The sequence below is a fragment of the Bidens hawaiensis genome, unplaced genomic scaffold (genome assembly GCF_021521415.1).
Source record: "Bidens hawaiensis isolate Kalapana, Puna unplaced genomic scaffold, B.hawaiensis_p1.1 tig00052270_1, whole genome shotgun sequence".
Classification (NCBI taxonomy): Eukaryota; Viridiplantae; Streptophyta; class Magnoliopsida; order Asterales; family Asteraceae; genus Bidens; species Bidens hawaiensis.
Genome location: NW_027499390.1, coordinates 52,566 through 66,269, shown reverse-complemented (window position 1 = coordinate 66,269; position 13,704 = coordinate 52,566). Strand labels below are relative to the sequence as shown.

Sequence of the window (13,704 nt, the reverse complement as noted above, 5' to 3'; positions counted from 1 at the left end):
CAGTTTTTCGTTTTAGTCATTGTCATGGCAGAAGACGGAAATGTTTCGATACAGAAGTTTGATGGACAGAAGTTTGGTTGGTGGAAGATGCAGATTGAAGCGCTACTTTATCAGAAAGACTTGGATGCAGTGTTTGAGGATGAAAAACCAGAAAAGTTGTCAGAAGCAGAGTGGAAGAAGTTATACAAGAAAGCTAGGGCTTGTATTACATTGTCGTTGTCGGAAGATGTGGCGTTTAACTTCATGAAAGAAACCACAACCCGTGGTATGATGGATGCACTATCCAACATGTATGAGAAGCCTTCGGCAGCGAATAAGGTCTATCTTATCAGAGAGCTAGTGACAACTCGAATGAAAGAGGGTGGGTCAGTTACAACACATATTAATAATCTTAATTCGAACATCTCCCGCTTAGTGTCAGTCGGCATTAAGTTTGATGATGAAGTTCAAGGTCTTTTGTTGTTATCCTCTTTGCTCGACAGTTGGTCGCAAACAGTGACTGCAGTTTGTAGTTCGTCTACAAAAATTACTTTTGATGGGATTCGAGATTTGATTCTTGGAGAAGATTCAAGACGCATAAATTCAGGTGAATCATCAAGTGATATATTAGTCACAGAAGGTAGAGGTAGGGGAAAACAACGAGGCAGTGGGAGCAGGAAGAGGAGTCAGTCTAGGACTCGTGAAGATATTGAATGTTGGGGTTGTAAAGAGAAGGGACACTTCAGGAATCAGTGTCCAAATGGCAAGAAGGAGGTGAACGTTACAGAAGTCAACACTGCAGAAGAATGCCCAAAGGATGAGTTTTACGTTCTTAGTGTTGAGGATACCGTTGATGCTTGGGTGATGGATTCTGGTGCATCGTTTCATGCCACTCACTGTAGTGAAACGAAAAAGAATCTAAAGTTTGGGGATTTTGGAAAGGTTCGACTTGCAAACGATGATATTCTAGAGGTTACGGGTATGGAAGATGTTGATTTGATAACTTCAGCCGGTACTTCTTGGACTTTGAAAGATGTTAGGGTTATTCCAAGTTTGAAGAAACGTTTGATTTTAGTTGGGCAGTTGGATGACCAGGGTTACGATGTTAAGTTCGGGAATGGGCAGTGGAAAGTAGTTAAAGGGAATCTCGTTGTTGCTCGTGGCAAGAAAATGTGTTCGTTGTATATGGTCGGTATGTCACCGAAAGGAGTGGATCCAGTTTTGGTGAAAGACAAAATCCGGTTCACAGAATCTCGTGGGCAGAAGAAGGTTCGTTTTGCAAGTAACAAACCCAGAGCCAAAGTGAAGATTCAGGATGAACGAGCTAGGAAGGTTAAATCAGTCAGAGAACATCGTGACAGTGGGAGCGCAGGTCGTGTTTCAGTTACAGTTCCAGATCGACAGTGGATTAAGAAAACCAGTATTCCAGCTGTTAAAGTCTCTCCAGTGAATTACTTGTTGAATACGGAGAGTGTTTGTTCTCAGGGTATCTCAGGATCCGGTAGTTTGTTTCAGTGGGAGCCGGTAGGGACAGAGAACGGGTCAAGGGCAGTTTTAGCCGTGACTGACGTGTTGGAGCTCCGGGGAGCTTCAACGGGCCTTCAGGTTAATTGATGAGAATGCGGTGACAACTAGAAGTTAAATGTTTAGATTACAGAAGTACAATCAGGAGTGCAGACGAGAGTACTCAAGGCCTCCGAGTGGGAGTTTGTTGGGTTTCGTAGGCCTTTCGGTGTAGGCCCGGTTTATTATTTGAAGTCCAAACGGCAGGCCCGGCCCGGTTTGAATTTCTTGTTTAATAAGATACTAACCCTAGTTCAGTCTCTATATAAACCACATTATGTACTTGTAATCATTGTCACTCAATAAAGAAATACCTAGTTGTCACCCGTGGACGTAGGTCAGTTTAGACCGAACCACGTTAAATCCTCGTGTTCGTTACTGCTTTCGTGTCGTGTTCAGTTCGTGTGTGCGTTTAATCCTAACAATTCGTTCATCGTTTCAGGTGATATCTGCACACCCGAACACATTCGATTCAAAACTGGTTTGATCCATAAGGGACCTACAGTATCAAATGGTTAATAGCGTTAACAAAAAGAGTAATCACATGTTTCAAGCATGGAAGCACTACAATTTGAACAAGGTTCAACAACTCTAAAAGGTAAAAACCACTACTCGGGAAACACAAAACGATGATAACCAACTCTGTAAAATATAAGTTTCTAGAACGCCCATTATATAAAATCATCAATAAATAACAATGATTTTGATGACAAGCGATTAGTGTGCGTGTATATATATTCTATTTGCCTTAATAATTAACTAATGGATGCTTTAAAATAAAATAACTACTACTCGTATATTTTATGCCTTAACATTTTATGCTTTAATAATTCACTAAATATGATATTAGAATTATTGAGATCCACCGCTATATGTTTCACAATGCTTTAGGACACAAAACATCCACAAATTTGCTAGCTAGTAAAATCATGGAAATCTTATCATCCACACAAACTCTTCTCCTCACTTTGTTTTCATGCATCATTTTACTCATTTCTATTTACGTCATATGGATTTCATTTGATTCCAAGAATAGAAAACGCCCACCACCATCTCCTAGAAAACTTCCAATAATCGGAAACTTTCACCAACTAGGCTCAAGCCCTAATGTCAACCTCCAAACATTGTCCCAAAAATACGGTCCAATCATGCTTCTTCACCTCGGCAGCATCCCCACGCTTGTTGCATCCTCTGCTGAAGCAGCCCAAGAGATCATGAAAACCCATGATCTCTCATTTTGTAGTCGGCCGAGCTTAACTGTGCCCAACATACTACTCTATGGCTCTATGGGCGTATCGTTTGCTCCTTATGGGGAATACTGGAGGCAGTTGAAGAGCCTTGTGGTTCTCAAGCTTCTAAGTAATACACGAGTTAAGTCATACCAAAAGGTGAGAGAAAACGAGACGGATCATATGATTCGGGCGCTTGGAGAAAGTTGTGGGGGTATCATGGATATGGAATCGACGTTCGCTTCACTAACAAATAACATAATTTGTAGAATTGCCCTTGGAAAGAAACTTGATGGACCAAAGTACAAAGATTTATTGAATAGGTTTGTGGATACATTTACTGTCTTAAGTGTTGGTAGCTATATTCCATGGTTATCATGGGTAGATAAAATCATTGGTTCAGTAGGAAAAGCAGAGAAAATAGCTAAAGAATTTGATGTGTTTCTTGAAAAGATTATTGAAGAACATGCCAACAAGAAAAAAAGGAAGGATGCTAAAAGTAATGAAGAAGTAGAAGAAGACTTTGTTGACATTTTACTAGATCTGCAACAGGATAACACAACTGGCTTTACCTTTCACACAGATTCAATTAAAGCTCTTATCTTGGTATGATATCTCCATCTTTCTTTAATATGAGGTGGAATCATTAAACCTTACTATCGATCGATCTTCCGTCTAGTTTTCTTTATTAGTCATGATTTAGGGGCTAATATCTAGAAGTGTAAATAATTAAACAGAAACTAGTAGAAACTTTTTGACAGAAGTTATATTCCCAAATTTTTTAATGTAAATCGTTTATTATATATTATCATCTAATAGAGAGTGACAAAAGATTTCATTGTAAAAAATATCAGAAAACTAGAGAGTATATAATACACCAACAACAAAAAACAAATCATGAATTCAAAACAACTCTTAACTCCTAAATACACTTTTGAAAAATGAATATCTTACGATTCACTTTTAACATCAAAACAACACAAGGCGAATTTTTCATGATTCACCGTCAGTTCCTACCAGCATACTATTGCCCCGGATTGGTAGTAAAAGAACTGAACAATTAAACAATTATACACTGAAGGATGGAGATTCACTCGGTAACCTTTGCCATTTACATAATTGGATACATATACACAAAATGTAACATACTAGGAGTATACATATACACAAAATGTAACATACTAGGAGTAATTTAAGTCTACCAATAAGGAAACAAATAATACAATATTATTTACTAAAACCGGATTGGTTGAGTATGATATTAGTTTTAGCTGTAGGATCTAGAACACTAAGGCTAGAATTAGACCTGGAGAAAAGAGGACGATGCAAGCCTTTCTGTAATTTGGTCACGGTGGTTGGAACATGTAGACCATTTCTTTTAGGACACCATGTAAATAAGCATTAATTGATGGATAGGCCAAGTCGCCAAGAGCGTGACGTGGCCAAACTGAGGACGCTGCATATGGTAGTCGGCTTCACAACGGCTCCTAATTCTTGTGTAGACTTGGGTAAATACCATATATTTATTTGATTTTCTAGTTCTAGGAATCACATGGCATGCCCTTCTTTTTCATAACATGCTTTGCGTGAGTTTGAATGTGATTTGTAATGGACGCGTCTATTATGTAAACTACATATAATATATGAGATTTAACTTTCATATTGATGTTTCAAAATATGAATTTAAGAAAGGCATGCAATCTTGAAACTTCTAGTTTGTTTTTTGTAGCCTTATACATGCAAATATGAGTTAACTTAAAACCAACAAAGATTGTGTTCCTTGTAGGAGGTTTTTTCAGCTGGAACTGAAACTACACAAACAACTCTAGTGTGGGCATTGAGTGAGCTAATAAAAAACCCAAGAGCAATGGATAAGCTCCAACGAGAAGTAACAGAAATAGCACAAGGAAGAGCCATGATTCTCGAGGAGGATTTGGAAAGAATGGTGTATCTTAAAGCTGTCATCAAAGAGGCTTTGCGATTGCATCCTCCACTCCCACTTCTTCTTCCCCGAATATCAATTCAAGATGTAAAGCTTATGGGCTATGATATCGCAGCAGGCACACAAGTGATTATGAACGCTTGGGCAATAGGAAGAGATCCTTCATTGTGGGAAGAATCGAATGAGTTTAGGCCTGAGAGGTTCTTGAGCAATTCCATTAACTATCAAGGGTTGCAGTTTGAATGGCTTCCATTTGGTGCGGGACGAAGATCATGCCCGGGTATTCAATTTAGTGTACCCGTTATTGAGCTTGCATTGGCAAATATCGTTTACAAGTTTGATATGGTGTTGCCAAATGGTATAAAAAACGAAGATTTGGACATGACTGAAGCATTTGGTATTACAATGAATAGGAAGTCCAGGCTATTGGTTTCGGTGATTCCTCGGTTCTAGTGGTTTCTCTTGTTATGTAATAGGATGACAAAGCTATTACTTAATAAATGTTGTTTGAAAAATTGTTAGATGGAACCTTCTAGCTTTTCCTTCAGGTAAACAATTTGAAGAAAATAAATTCTTGTGGAATATTGTGTGATTGAATTCCCAAACTTCGTATAATTTTATAAATTCTCATAGGGAAACTGGAAGCATATTAATAATGAACACTCCTTAGAAAAAAGTAGACCAGACATCGAGTGTGTCAATTGTGTATGTGTAAGATAGAAGCATCTTCAAAGATGTCTCATCTTATCGCTGTCAAGAGGACTTTCAGGTATCTTAAAGCCACGCACAATCTTGGCCTTTAGTACCCAAAGACACCCTCCTTTGATCTACTCGGTTTCTCAAATAATGATTATGTATGATGCACATTAAATAGAAAGTCGACAACAGGTGGTAAAGCGACCAACAAGCAACAGTCTCTGCATCGAATGCTACAAGCAACATACCAATGGATTCAGAAGTCAGAACCAATTGGACTATAAAGGCAACAAAGACGACAACACAGCACTAAACTTATCTCCAAGAATCCGATGAACATTCCAAGACCAGTCACATTAAATCATATATCACTTCATCAGATATAATGCTTAGAAAAGTAACATTGAGGTATTTCGCATTCACACAAATGAGCAAAAGTATAATTTGTTCACAAAGCCTTTTGATCCTTTAAGATTTCAGTACAGTAGGAATGTTGAACTTTGAATAATCTCCTGGTGGAGAACAGAGGATTATAACTCTCTCAGTTTATCATTCTATGTGACGAGCTGATTCTCAGTTTCAATAGATATCTTGTTTATTGAGCTTAGAAAAATTTATGTAATGACACAACAATTTTCAGCTGATCACTAACCGTTGGTAATTATATTAGCTGATGTTACTCTCTCCTACGATCACAATCACCAAATGTTCTTCAGCAATTTCTTTTAAAGAAAAAAATAAAAATCTCAGGGAAACCCCCCAAATTCATGAATCAAGGGGTAACCACCTAAATATATTTTAACTGTATATAACAAGAGAACATTGCCACAGATTATTATTGTTCTAAATCATACATGTTAAAATCAAAAGACATTTCATTTGATTCTTGAAACATCAACAATCTTCACTTTCACAAAAAGCCACACTCATTTTCTCAGTCCTGAAAAATTAGCAAGATTTTAGCAAACTGCTTTCATAAGTTAACCAATGTTGCAAACTATCAACACACAACTAAAGAATTCAAATTAGATATATTTGGACGCGCAATTCAAAAGTAATATTAAAATCTTCAATAACCAGATGTGTTTGAAGTTGTAATAATCATCTAATCAAATGTTTGTTGGCATGGCAGATGTAGAATTAACAGTAAAAAAAACTATTAGAAACTATGCTTGATAATTTATCTTATTTAGATAATATATCATTAATATTGACAAAGCCTACCTTAGCAACACCGGGAGAAGTTTGACTTGACCCGTCAAATTTCTGAGAGCAATCAGAGTACGCAGATCCAATACCAACTCCTGCGCCAAAAGCAACTGATGCCCAACGCGTAACAGGTGAACCTAGTAATAAAATTAAAAACCATTGGGTTGAATTAATGTTTTTAGCTAATATGGGCATTAATAAAAATATAGATGCAAAGAATGTAATCAGACTAACTACAGGCGGTCATGTTAGTTATGTAACAATATGATAAATGCTTATACGCTAACTTAGAAATGATCAAGGTGAAGCGTACGTAGACAATACCTCGTTACTTCAAAACCATCCATTCAACAATCCATCACAAATATCATTGGATCACCTTTGTAACCATGACAATTATACTTAAAACAATTTTATTAATTTTCTCATTCAACCTCTCTTAGTATTTAAGATTGTTAAAATTTATTTGGGTGTGTTCGTTTCACAGAATTCGTGGGAATTCAAAGGAATTGGAATTAAAATCTCATGACATGGCGTGTTCGTTTCGTTGAAATTGGAATCTTAATTCCATTTTAGTGTGTTCGGTTCAAAGAATTGGAATTGGAATTCAATTCCTTTAAATACAGGGATTTCAAATCCTTCCAAAACGTGGAGGAATTCAAGAAAACTCATTGGAATCTTATCTCGAGTTTTTTTTTAACGAGGACAACGAATAAAACATAATAATTTTTTTTACTTTTTTTGTTTTTAATTAATATTTTGAGTTATGAATTTTTTATTATTATTTTTGAATATTTTTTTGAGGGGTTTTTGATCTTAATAAAAAACCCATAAAAAAATACAAAAAAAGCGCAAAATATAAATAAAAGACAAAAAACCAAAAAAAACTAAAAAAATTTCGCCTTTATCATTGTTAAAAAAAACTCGATTTTTATACATTTGTCAAACGAACACATTAAGAATGTATTTAAATTTCAATTACCCCAATTCCAATTCCCATTGGAATGTTCAGATTTCAATCAAATTCCTTCAAATTTCAAATCCTATGCAAATTCCAATTCCAATTCCATTCCATTCTGTGAAACGAACGCGCCCTTATTTCATTTCACCATGATAGATTTTCAATAAGCATAAATAATAAAACTTCAACTTGTATAAGAAATGCCCATTTTCAATAATTCAAATAGACCCTAAATCCTATCTTAATGCAACATTATAACCTCATAAGTTTATAAATTTATAATTTTACTTAAACCACATCCAACCGGGACCCCCATAACGGGGCGAAATCAAATAATCATATTGGCCTAATACTTATTTAATTTAATTTAATTGACGAATGAATAATTAATTAAGAACTTACGAAAGAAGAGAAGGCCGGCGAAAGCACCAGCGGCGGAGGCGTAGACGAAGCGGCGAACACCCAAATCTAAACAAGCATCCCACTTTGCGTTCAGATCGTGTTGAGGTGGAATCCCTTTGTTTTCTGACATTATGATTATTATTTTTGTTGGATTTAAGATCGGTTTGTTGTTTGTTTGTTTAATTCAAGAAAATTGGCCTGATTTGGTTACCAAGGGTTTTTGAGAGGAAAATAAAATAAATAGGAGCCGATGAAATGAATCAAATATGTGCCGTTGGAGTTGCTTCAATCATCGTCTTCTCTAGAGGTGCACAAAAAAACCTGAAACCGGAATTGGACCCGAAATAAATACCCGGAACCGGTTTTTCTAATACCAGGGTTTTTAATACCCGAACTCGTACCCGACCCTACCCGTAGGGTACGGATAGGGTATGCATTTTGGCACTAAAACCCGAACCCGAACCGAACCGAACCCAATTTGTACCCGGTAATACCCGAAAACCCGATTTGTACCCGGTAATACCCGAACCCGAAACCGAGGTTTTCCAATACCCGAAACCGGTATTTCAAATACCCGATGTATACCCGAAAAATACCTTAAAAATACCCGAATAACACCCCTAAAAAGTGTAAACTTTTAAAAAATCCAATCTATACCAAAAAAATACCGGAAAAAACCCCGTCAATAGGGTTTTTTCAATACCCGATAATATGGTATTCAAATACCCTGTTTTAGAATACCCGGTTCTATACCCGACCCGAACCCGATGCATAGGGTATGGTTTTTAGAGACAATACCCTACCCGAACCCGACCCGATTACTACCAATACCCGGTCATACCCGAACCCGGGTATTTAAAAAACCCGATTTATGCACCTCTAGTCTTCTCCAATCAATGGCATTTTCGTAAATTATTGTTTGGGTTTAGAAACATGGAGCCCATGTTATTTGGGCCGACTTTAGTATGAGCATACTCAATCTGGTAGAGATGACTAGTGGTGGGAAAAAAACCGGTTACAGATCCGACCCGGAGCTGGATCCAGTCCTTGAAAAAACCGTACTCAGACCCTCCGGGACCGTTTCCATCTCTACTCGGGCAAAACCCGATAAAAACAATCAAATCCAGCCAAAAACCCAACCACGCCCGAAATCGGTTTCTACGCGAGCCGGTTCTTGACTTTTGTTTACAAACTCAGAACGGGTTCCTAAAAGTACCCGATTTGCGCACCTCTAGTAGAAGTACAAATTTGAATAGCACATATACCTTCGGATATAATTGGAACCAGACTGTTGAATGAGGCGGTCGAAAGGCAAACTCTCTTGAATCACAAACTTTGTTATCCTATATTGAACCACACTTTTGGTCGAAATACAAAAATTTGTCGTCATTTAACATTGTTGTTTCCCTAGCTGGACCAGATTTTAAAGCTTTCCGATACAAATTTCTATTTTTTTTAAATGCCACACTTCAATTTTAAAAGCACCACATAGTGTGTAAGTTTAACCGCAACAATTGTTAAGTTGGTGTGAATATTTGTTATGAACACTCATTGAGACCCAACTTATACCTATAAGGCTATAACACTAATGAGGGTCCAACTGGCAGCCTAGTTCAAGAGAGGAGCATAGTATGAATGAACTTGATGAAAATGCTCTTCTCCCCACCCACATATTTTGATTATGATCTTTCCATGTCCTTCTGTGTTACTCGTTTCTTCTTTTTTTTTTTTTTTTTTTTTGAGAGAGAGAGAGTACTAGAAATCTTATCTATTGTTTCTAATTTGAAGCTATATGTACCAGTTTCGGATTAAGAACCCGTTTTGGTGGAACTCAATCATTTGGTATGTTTGTGTTCCATTACATATCAACATAAAATAAGAACCTATCACTGGGATCTCATCATTGTCGTCCTAAGCAATAGAATCATATAATAGAACCATCTATGAGTTATATCTAATTATATTGGACTATGCATTTAAGCATATCCCCTACCATAACCTAAAACGTTATTAATACTCTCATCGTGGGTCGCTTTGCACCTCTAACAGTGTAACTATCGACACAAATTCAAGGTTAAAGATAACTCCAAATGTACCTAACCATGGGGCCTAGGCCACCTTGATTCATACCCGCTTTTCACGACATACACAAATTTTATTTTGACCAAATGAAAAGCTTATTCCACTAACTAATGCATCACCAAATGGCATAATTAACCCTTCTAGTCCTCCTTATATACACTAAAGTTATAACTTCTTTATTCCATCACTTTTGGTTATAAAACATAATAACTACGTGAGCTTTATACTAAAATTGCCTAAGTTTTAAGTTACTTGAACTACGTTATATATACCTTGATATTTTCCAAATTAATTACATAAAAAATATTAACCATATTAACTTGTATGATCCGCTTATACAAGCTGTTACACATTATCAAGAAACCACAACCAAACAATCCTTTGTAAAAATGATTCAATCAATGTAAGGTGGTGTGTAATAAATTTGACTGTTAAAGAAAAATCAAGAAACAAGAAAAGTAGGAATCCATTTTGATAATATCTGAAATCATTACATGAGCTGTGAAAGATGTTCCAGCTCAAGATACCAAACAATTCAAATAAAAATGAAACAAAAAGAGACATTTAGGCCACAATCCACTTCCATTTCTGATTAATTCCAAACAGACAAATCCCAAGTCAAAAGATTCCTCAAATCCCCCAAACACAAAATAAATAAATACATCAATAATAATAATAATAATATCCCACCACCAAAAATGAAACCTATTTCCATTATTCAACAGCAACTCCTCCTTTGCTTTAACATTTGATGGATTCAGTCACCTTGGTCTTGCTTCTGTACAAGACCTTCTTCTTTTTGGAGGTTTGGTTGTCAAAGGTCAGAACCACTTTGCCTGGTTCATCACATTTGAACTGCCCACTGATCACCGGCTCATCGGTGGCGGCTGCAACCTTTCTTGATTTCTGCACGATCACGGTGTAGCTGTCTGCAGACTCGGGCACAAACTCGGCACCATACGTCAATTCATACCCGACAGCTCTTGCCTCCCATACCAATGTGCAACTCTGCCAAATTTTTCACAAAAAATCAAAATTTGATAAGCAAAATTACATAAATCGATTAAAAATTATATCTTGAATGATTTTTAATGCAAATCCTTTCATGAAAAAAAGAAAAACAAGATTCAATCAATGTCAAATAACAAAATTCACCCGAAATTATTTTCACAAGAATCCGTAAACTGATTAAAAATTGTATCTTTTATGATTTCGAATGGAATTCTCACACGAAAAACCCAAATTTATCAAAATAATTTAAGATAGTTCAACCAAAAAATCATTTTTCACAAGAATCCAACATTAAAAAAAAATGGAATCAAAAATCATGTCTTACAAAAATGGTTTCTAACAAAATTTTCACATGAAAAATATCAACTTTGTCAAAATCATGTTCTACAACAATCCAACTTCAAAAAATACATATTTTAATCAAGAGAATAAAAAAAACACACATCTTGCATGATTTCTAATGAAACTCACAAACCAAAATTTGATCAAAATCATTTAACAATACCTCAGGAGCAGGGATCTCAATGGTGTGCTTAGTAGCAGGCTTAATGATCTCTTCTGTAACCGAGTCACTAGTGGTGAATTCTTGTTCCCCTTCTCGGCTAAGTCCACCATATTGAACCGGGACCAGCTCAGGTGCAATGTACCTAGCATTCAATCAAACCAAACCAAACAAGTACAATCAGATCATATAATCACATAAACCACTCTTTGATTATAAAAACTATAAACTAGTACTAACTTGAAGAGGGTTTCAGCAGTCTTTGAAGGTCCAGCAAACACAAACTTGCTCTTAGTCCTTTGAGTAAAGAAAGGACTAATAAGCTTATAGAAACTCAAATACAGAAACGGCACATTAACAAACACCTACAAAACCAAACCAAAAGTCCGTAAGACATATATTTACGATTACAGTTATGAAAATCCGTTCTCACAAAATTTTATATAAAAAACGTTAAAACTACCTGTTTCGCAACAAACTCAGGGTAATTGTCTTGAAACAAGCGTAACGCCTGATTGGTTGCTTGACGAAGCTCCCATTTAAACGGTCCAGGCGAGTTTTTAAAATCGATAACCTGAACAATCGTGGAGACCCCATTCGGGCTGAAATCGAGGTTTCGAATGCTCCTTTCGAGGAATTGGATCCGCCAACGGAGGAAATTGGTTCGGTTTTGTTCGGTGGAGAAGGTCTGGTTGTAGAGTTGTTTGTTTTGGTACTCGCCGTATGCGTTGTAACAAACCGGGTGGCCTTCTTTGTCGGTCCCGTGCATGTAAACCACGGTTTGTTGTTCGGTTCCGAGGCCTTCGGTTAAGAGTGATTCGATGTCGAATTGTTTTCGCCATGCGACGACGTTTTTGAGCATTGTGAAGGCGTCTTTCACTTTGAAGTCACGTGCTCGGAGGAATTTTAGTAGAACGACGTCGCTTCGCTCGTCGGCTAGTAACGGAATACCCCAAATTGATACCTCTTCCGGCGCTGTTTCTTCAGTTTTGTTAACCGCCTCCGTCTCCGGCGCCGGTGTTTCATCTTTTCCGGCCGCCACGTCACTAGTTTTACTTTCTTCTTCAACAGTCGCCGGATCTTTCTCCTCCGTCACCGGAGCCTCTTCTTCATTCGCCGGAGAGTTTTCATCGGTCACCGGAGCTTTTTCCTCAGTCGCCGGAGATTTTACATCGTTCGCCGGAGTATTTTCCTCTGTCGCCGGAGCTTTCTCGTCGTTCGCCGGAGCATTTTCCTCCGTCGCAGGAGCTTTCTCGTCGTTCGCCAGTGATTTTTCCTCGGTCGCCGGAGCTTTCTCTTCAGTCGCCGGAGTTTCAGCCGTAGTCGCAGGAGTTTCAGCCGCCGTCGCCGGAGAAGCAGAAAAGTCGTGCTTCTTAAGCGCCTCATGAACCAACTGCTTCAATTCATCCAAAGCCTTCTTCTGAGACTCAGGAAGCTCACCGGCGACATTAGACTCCTCCTTAAACGACGCCGATTCAGCCACCTTCTCTTCCTCCGGCGACCCATCTTTCTCACAAACCACCGCCGGAGCTTCTTCAACCTTATCCGCCGGAGCAACCTCAACCGCCGTTGCCGGTGCCGCCTCTGCCGCCGCGGTGTTCAAAGTCTCTTCCGCCATTAACAACAAATTTAACTTAAAAAAACTAAACAGAAATGAGGGTTTGATGATTTGTGTGTGTGGGTGTTGAGAGTGGTGGAGTGGGGGGTTTTAAGGGCGGTTTGAGGGTTTGAAACAGCCTGTAAATGTTTAATTATTTTATTTGTTTTCATTTTCCAGCTCAGCAACAAGGGAGAAATTATCGTGGGGCCTTGTAACGTTTTTCCAACCGCTACTTGACAACTCAGCTATGCACTGTATAACGAGACTATCTACGTGGGTATGGTGGGGACCCCTAACTTCGGACCGTTGGGGAGTTGTGGGCCCCGTCGATGGTGTTTTCTGTTGTGAGTTATGTTTTTGTTAATGATGGAAACATAGTAATCACGATGTAACTTGCTCACGCTTACTTCCGGACTTACCTAGATTTTATTTAAATAAAGTAAAAAACTTTTTTTAAGTTATATTAGCTTTTGGATTAAAGTTATATAGATTCATAAAAGATTATTCAATTTTTTACTAAAATTACAT

At 37.6% G+C, this 13,704-nt stretch overlaps 3 protein-coding genes across 5 annotated transcripts; 1 reads left to right on the top strand and 2 right to left on the bottom strand.

Moving 5' to 3' along the window:
* Positions 1–2,382: 2,382 nt before the first annotated feature.
* On the top strand, positions 2,383–5,383 carry LOC143599508 (cytochrome P450 Tp4149-like). The gene is made up of 2 exons (XM_077077450.1): positions 2,383–3,377; positions 4,558–5,383. The coding sequence occupies exons 1-2, from the start codon at positions 2,415–2,417 to the stop codon at positions 5,164–5,166; spliced, it is 1,572 nt and encodes a 523-aa protein (XP_076933565.1). The 5' UTR covers positions 2,383–2,414; the 3' UTR covers positions 5,167–5,383.
* A 781-nt stretch (positions 5,384–6,164) lies between these two features.
* Positions 6,165–8,277, bottom strand: LOC143599507 (MICOS complex subunit MIC10-like). Of its 3 annotated transcripts, none has more exons than XM_077077447.1 (3): positions 7,982–8,277; positions 6,555–6,755; positions 6,165–6,349 (listed from the first exon to the last, which is right to left on the bottom strand). In XM_077077447.1, the coding sequence occupies exons 1-2, from the start codon at positions 8,109–8,111 to the stop codon at positions 6,595–6,597; spliced, it is 291 nt and encodes a 96-aa protein (XP_076933562.1). In that variant the 5' UTR covers positions 8,112–8,277; the 3' UTR covers positions 6,165–6,349; positions 6,555–6,594. The 3 variants fall into 3 exon arrangements, with proteins under 3 accessions (XP_076933562.1, XP_076933563.1, XP_076933564.1); XM_077077448.1 differs by having other exon boundaries at positions 6,634–6,755; XM_077077449.1 differs by having other exon boundaries at positions 6,645–6,755.
* Positions 8,278–10,803: 2,526 nt separating this feature from the next.
* On the bottom strand, positions 10,804–13,209 carry LOC143599511 (patellin-3-like). The gene is made up of 4 exons (XM_077077452.1): positions 12,040–13,209; positions 11,817–11,941; positions 11,580–11,721; positions 10,804–11,071 (listed from the first exon to the last, which is right to left on the bottom strand). Exons 1-4 carry the CDS (start codon positions 13,192–13,194, stop codon positions 10,805–10,807), a joined length of 1,689 nt encoding a protein of 562 aa, XP_076933567.1. The 5' UTR covers positions 13,195–13,209; the 3' UTR covers position 10,804.
* Between the last annotated feature and the right edge of the window lie 495 nt (positions 13,210–13,704).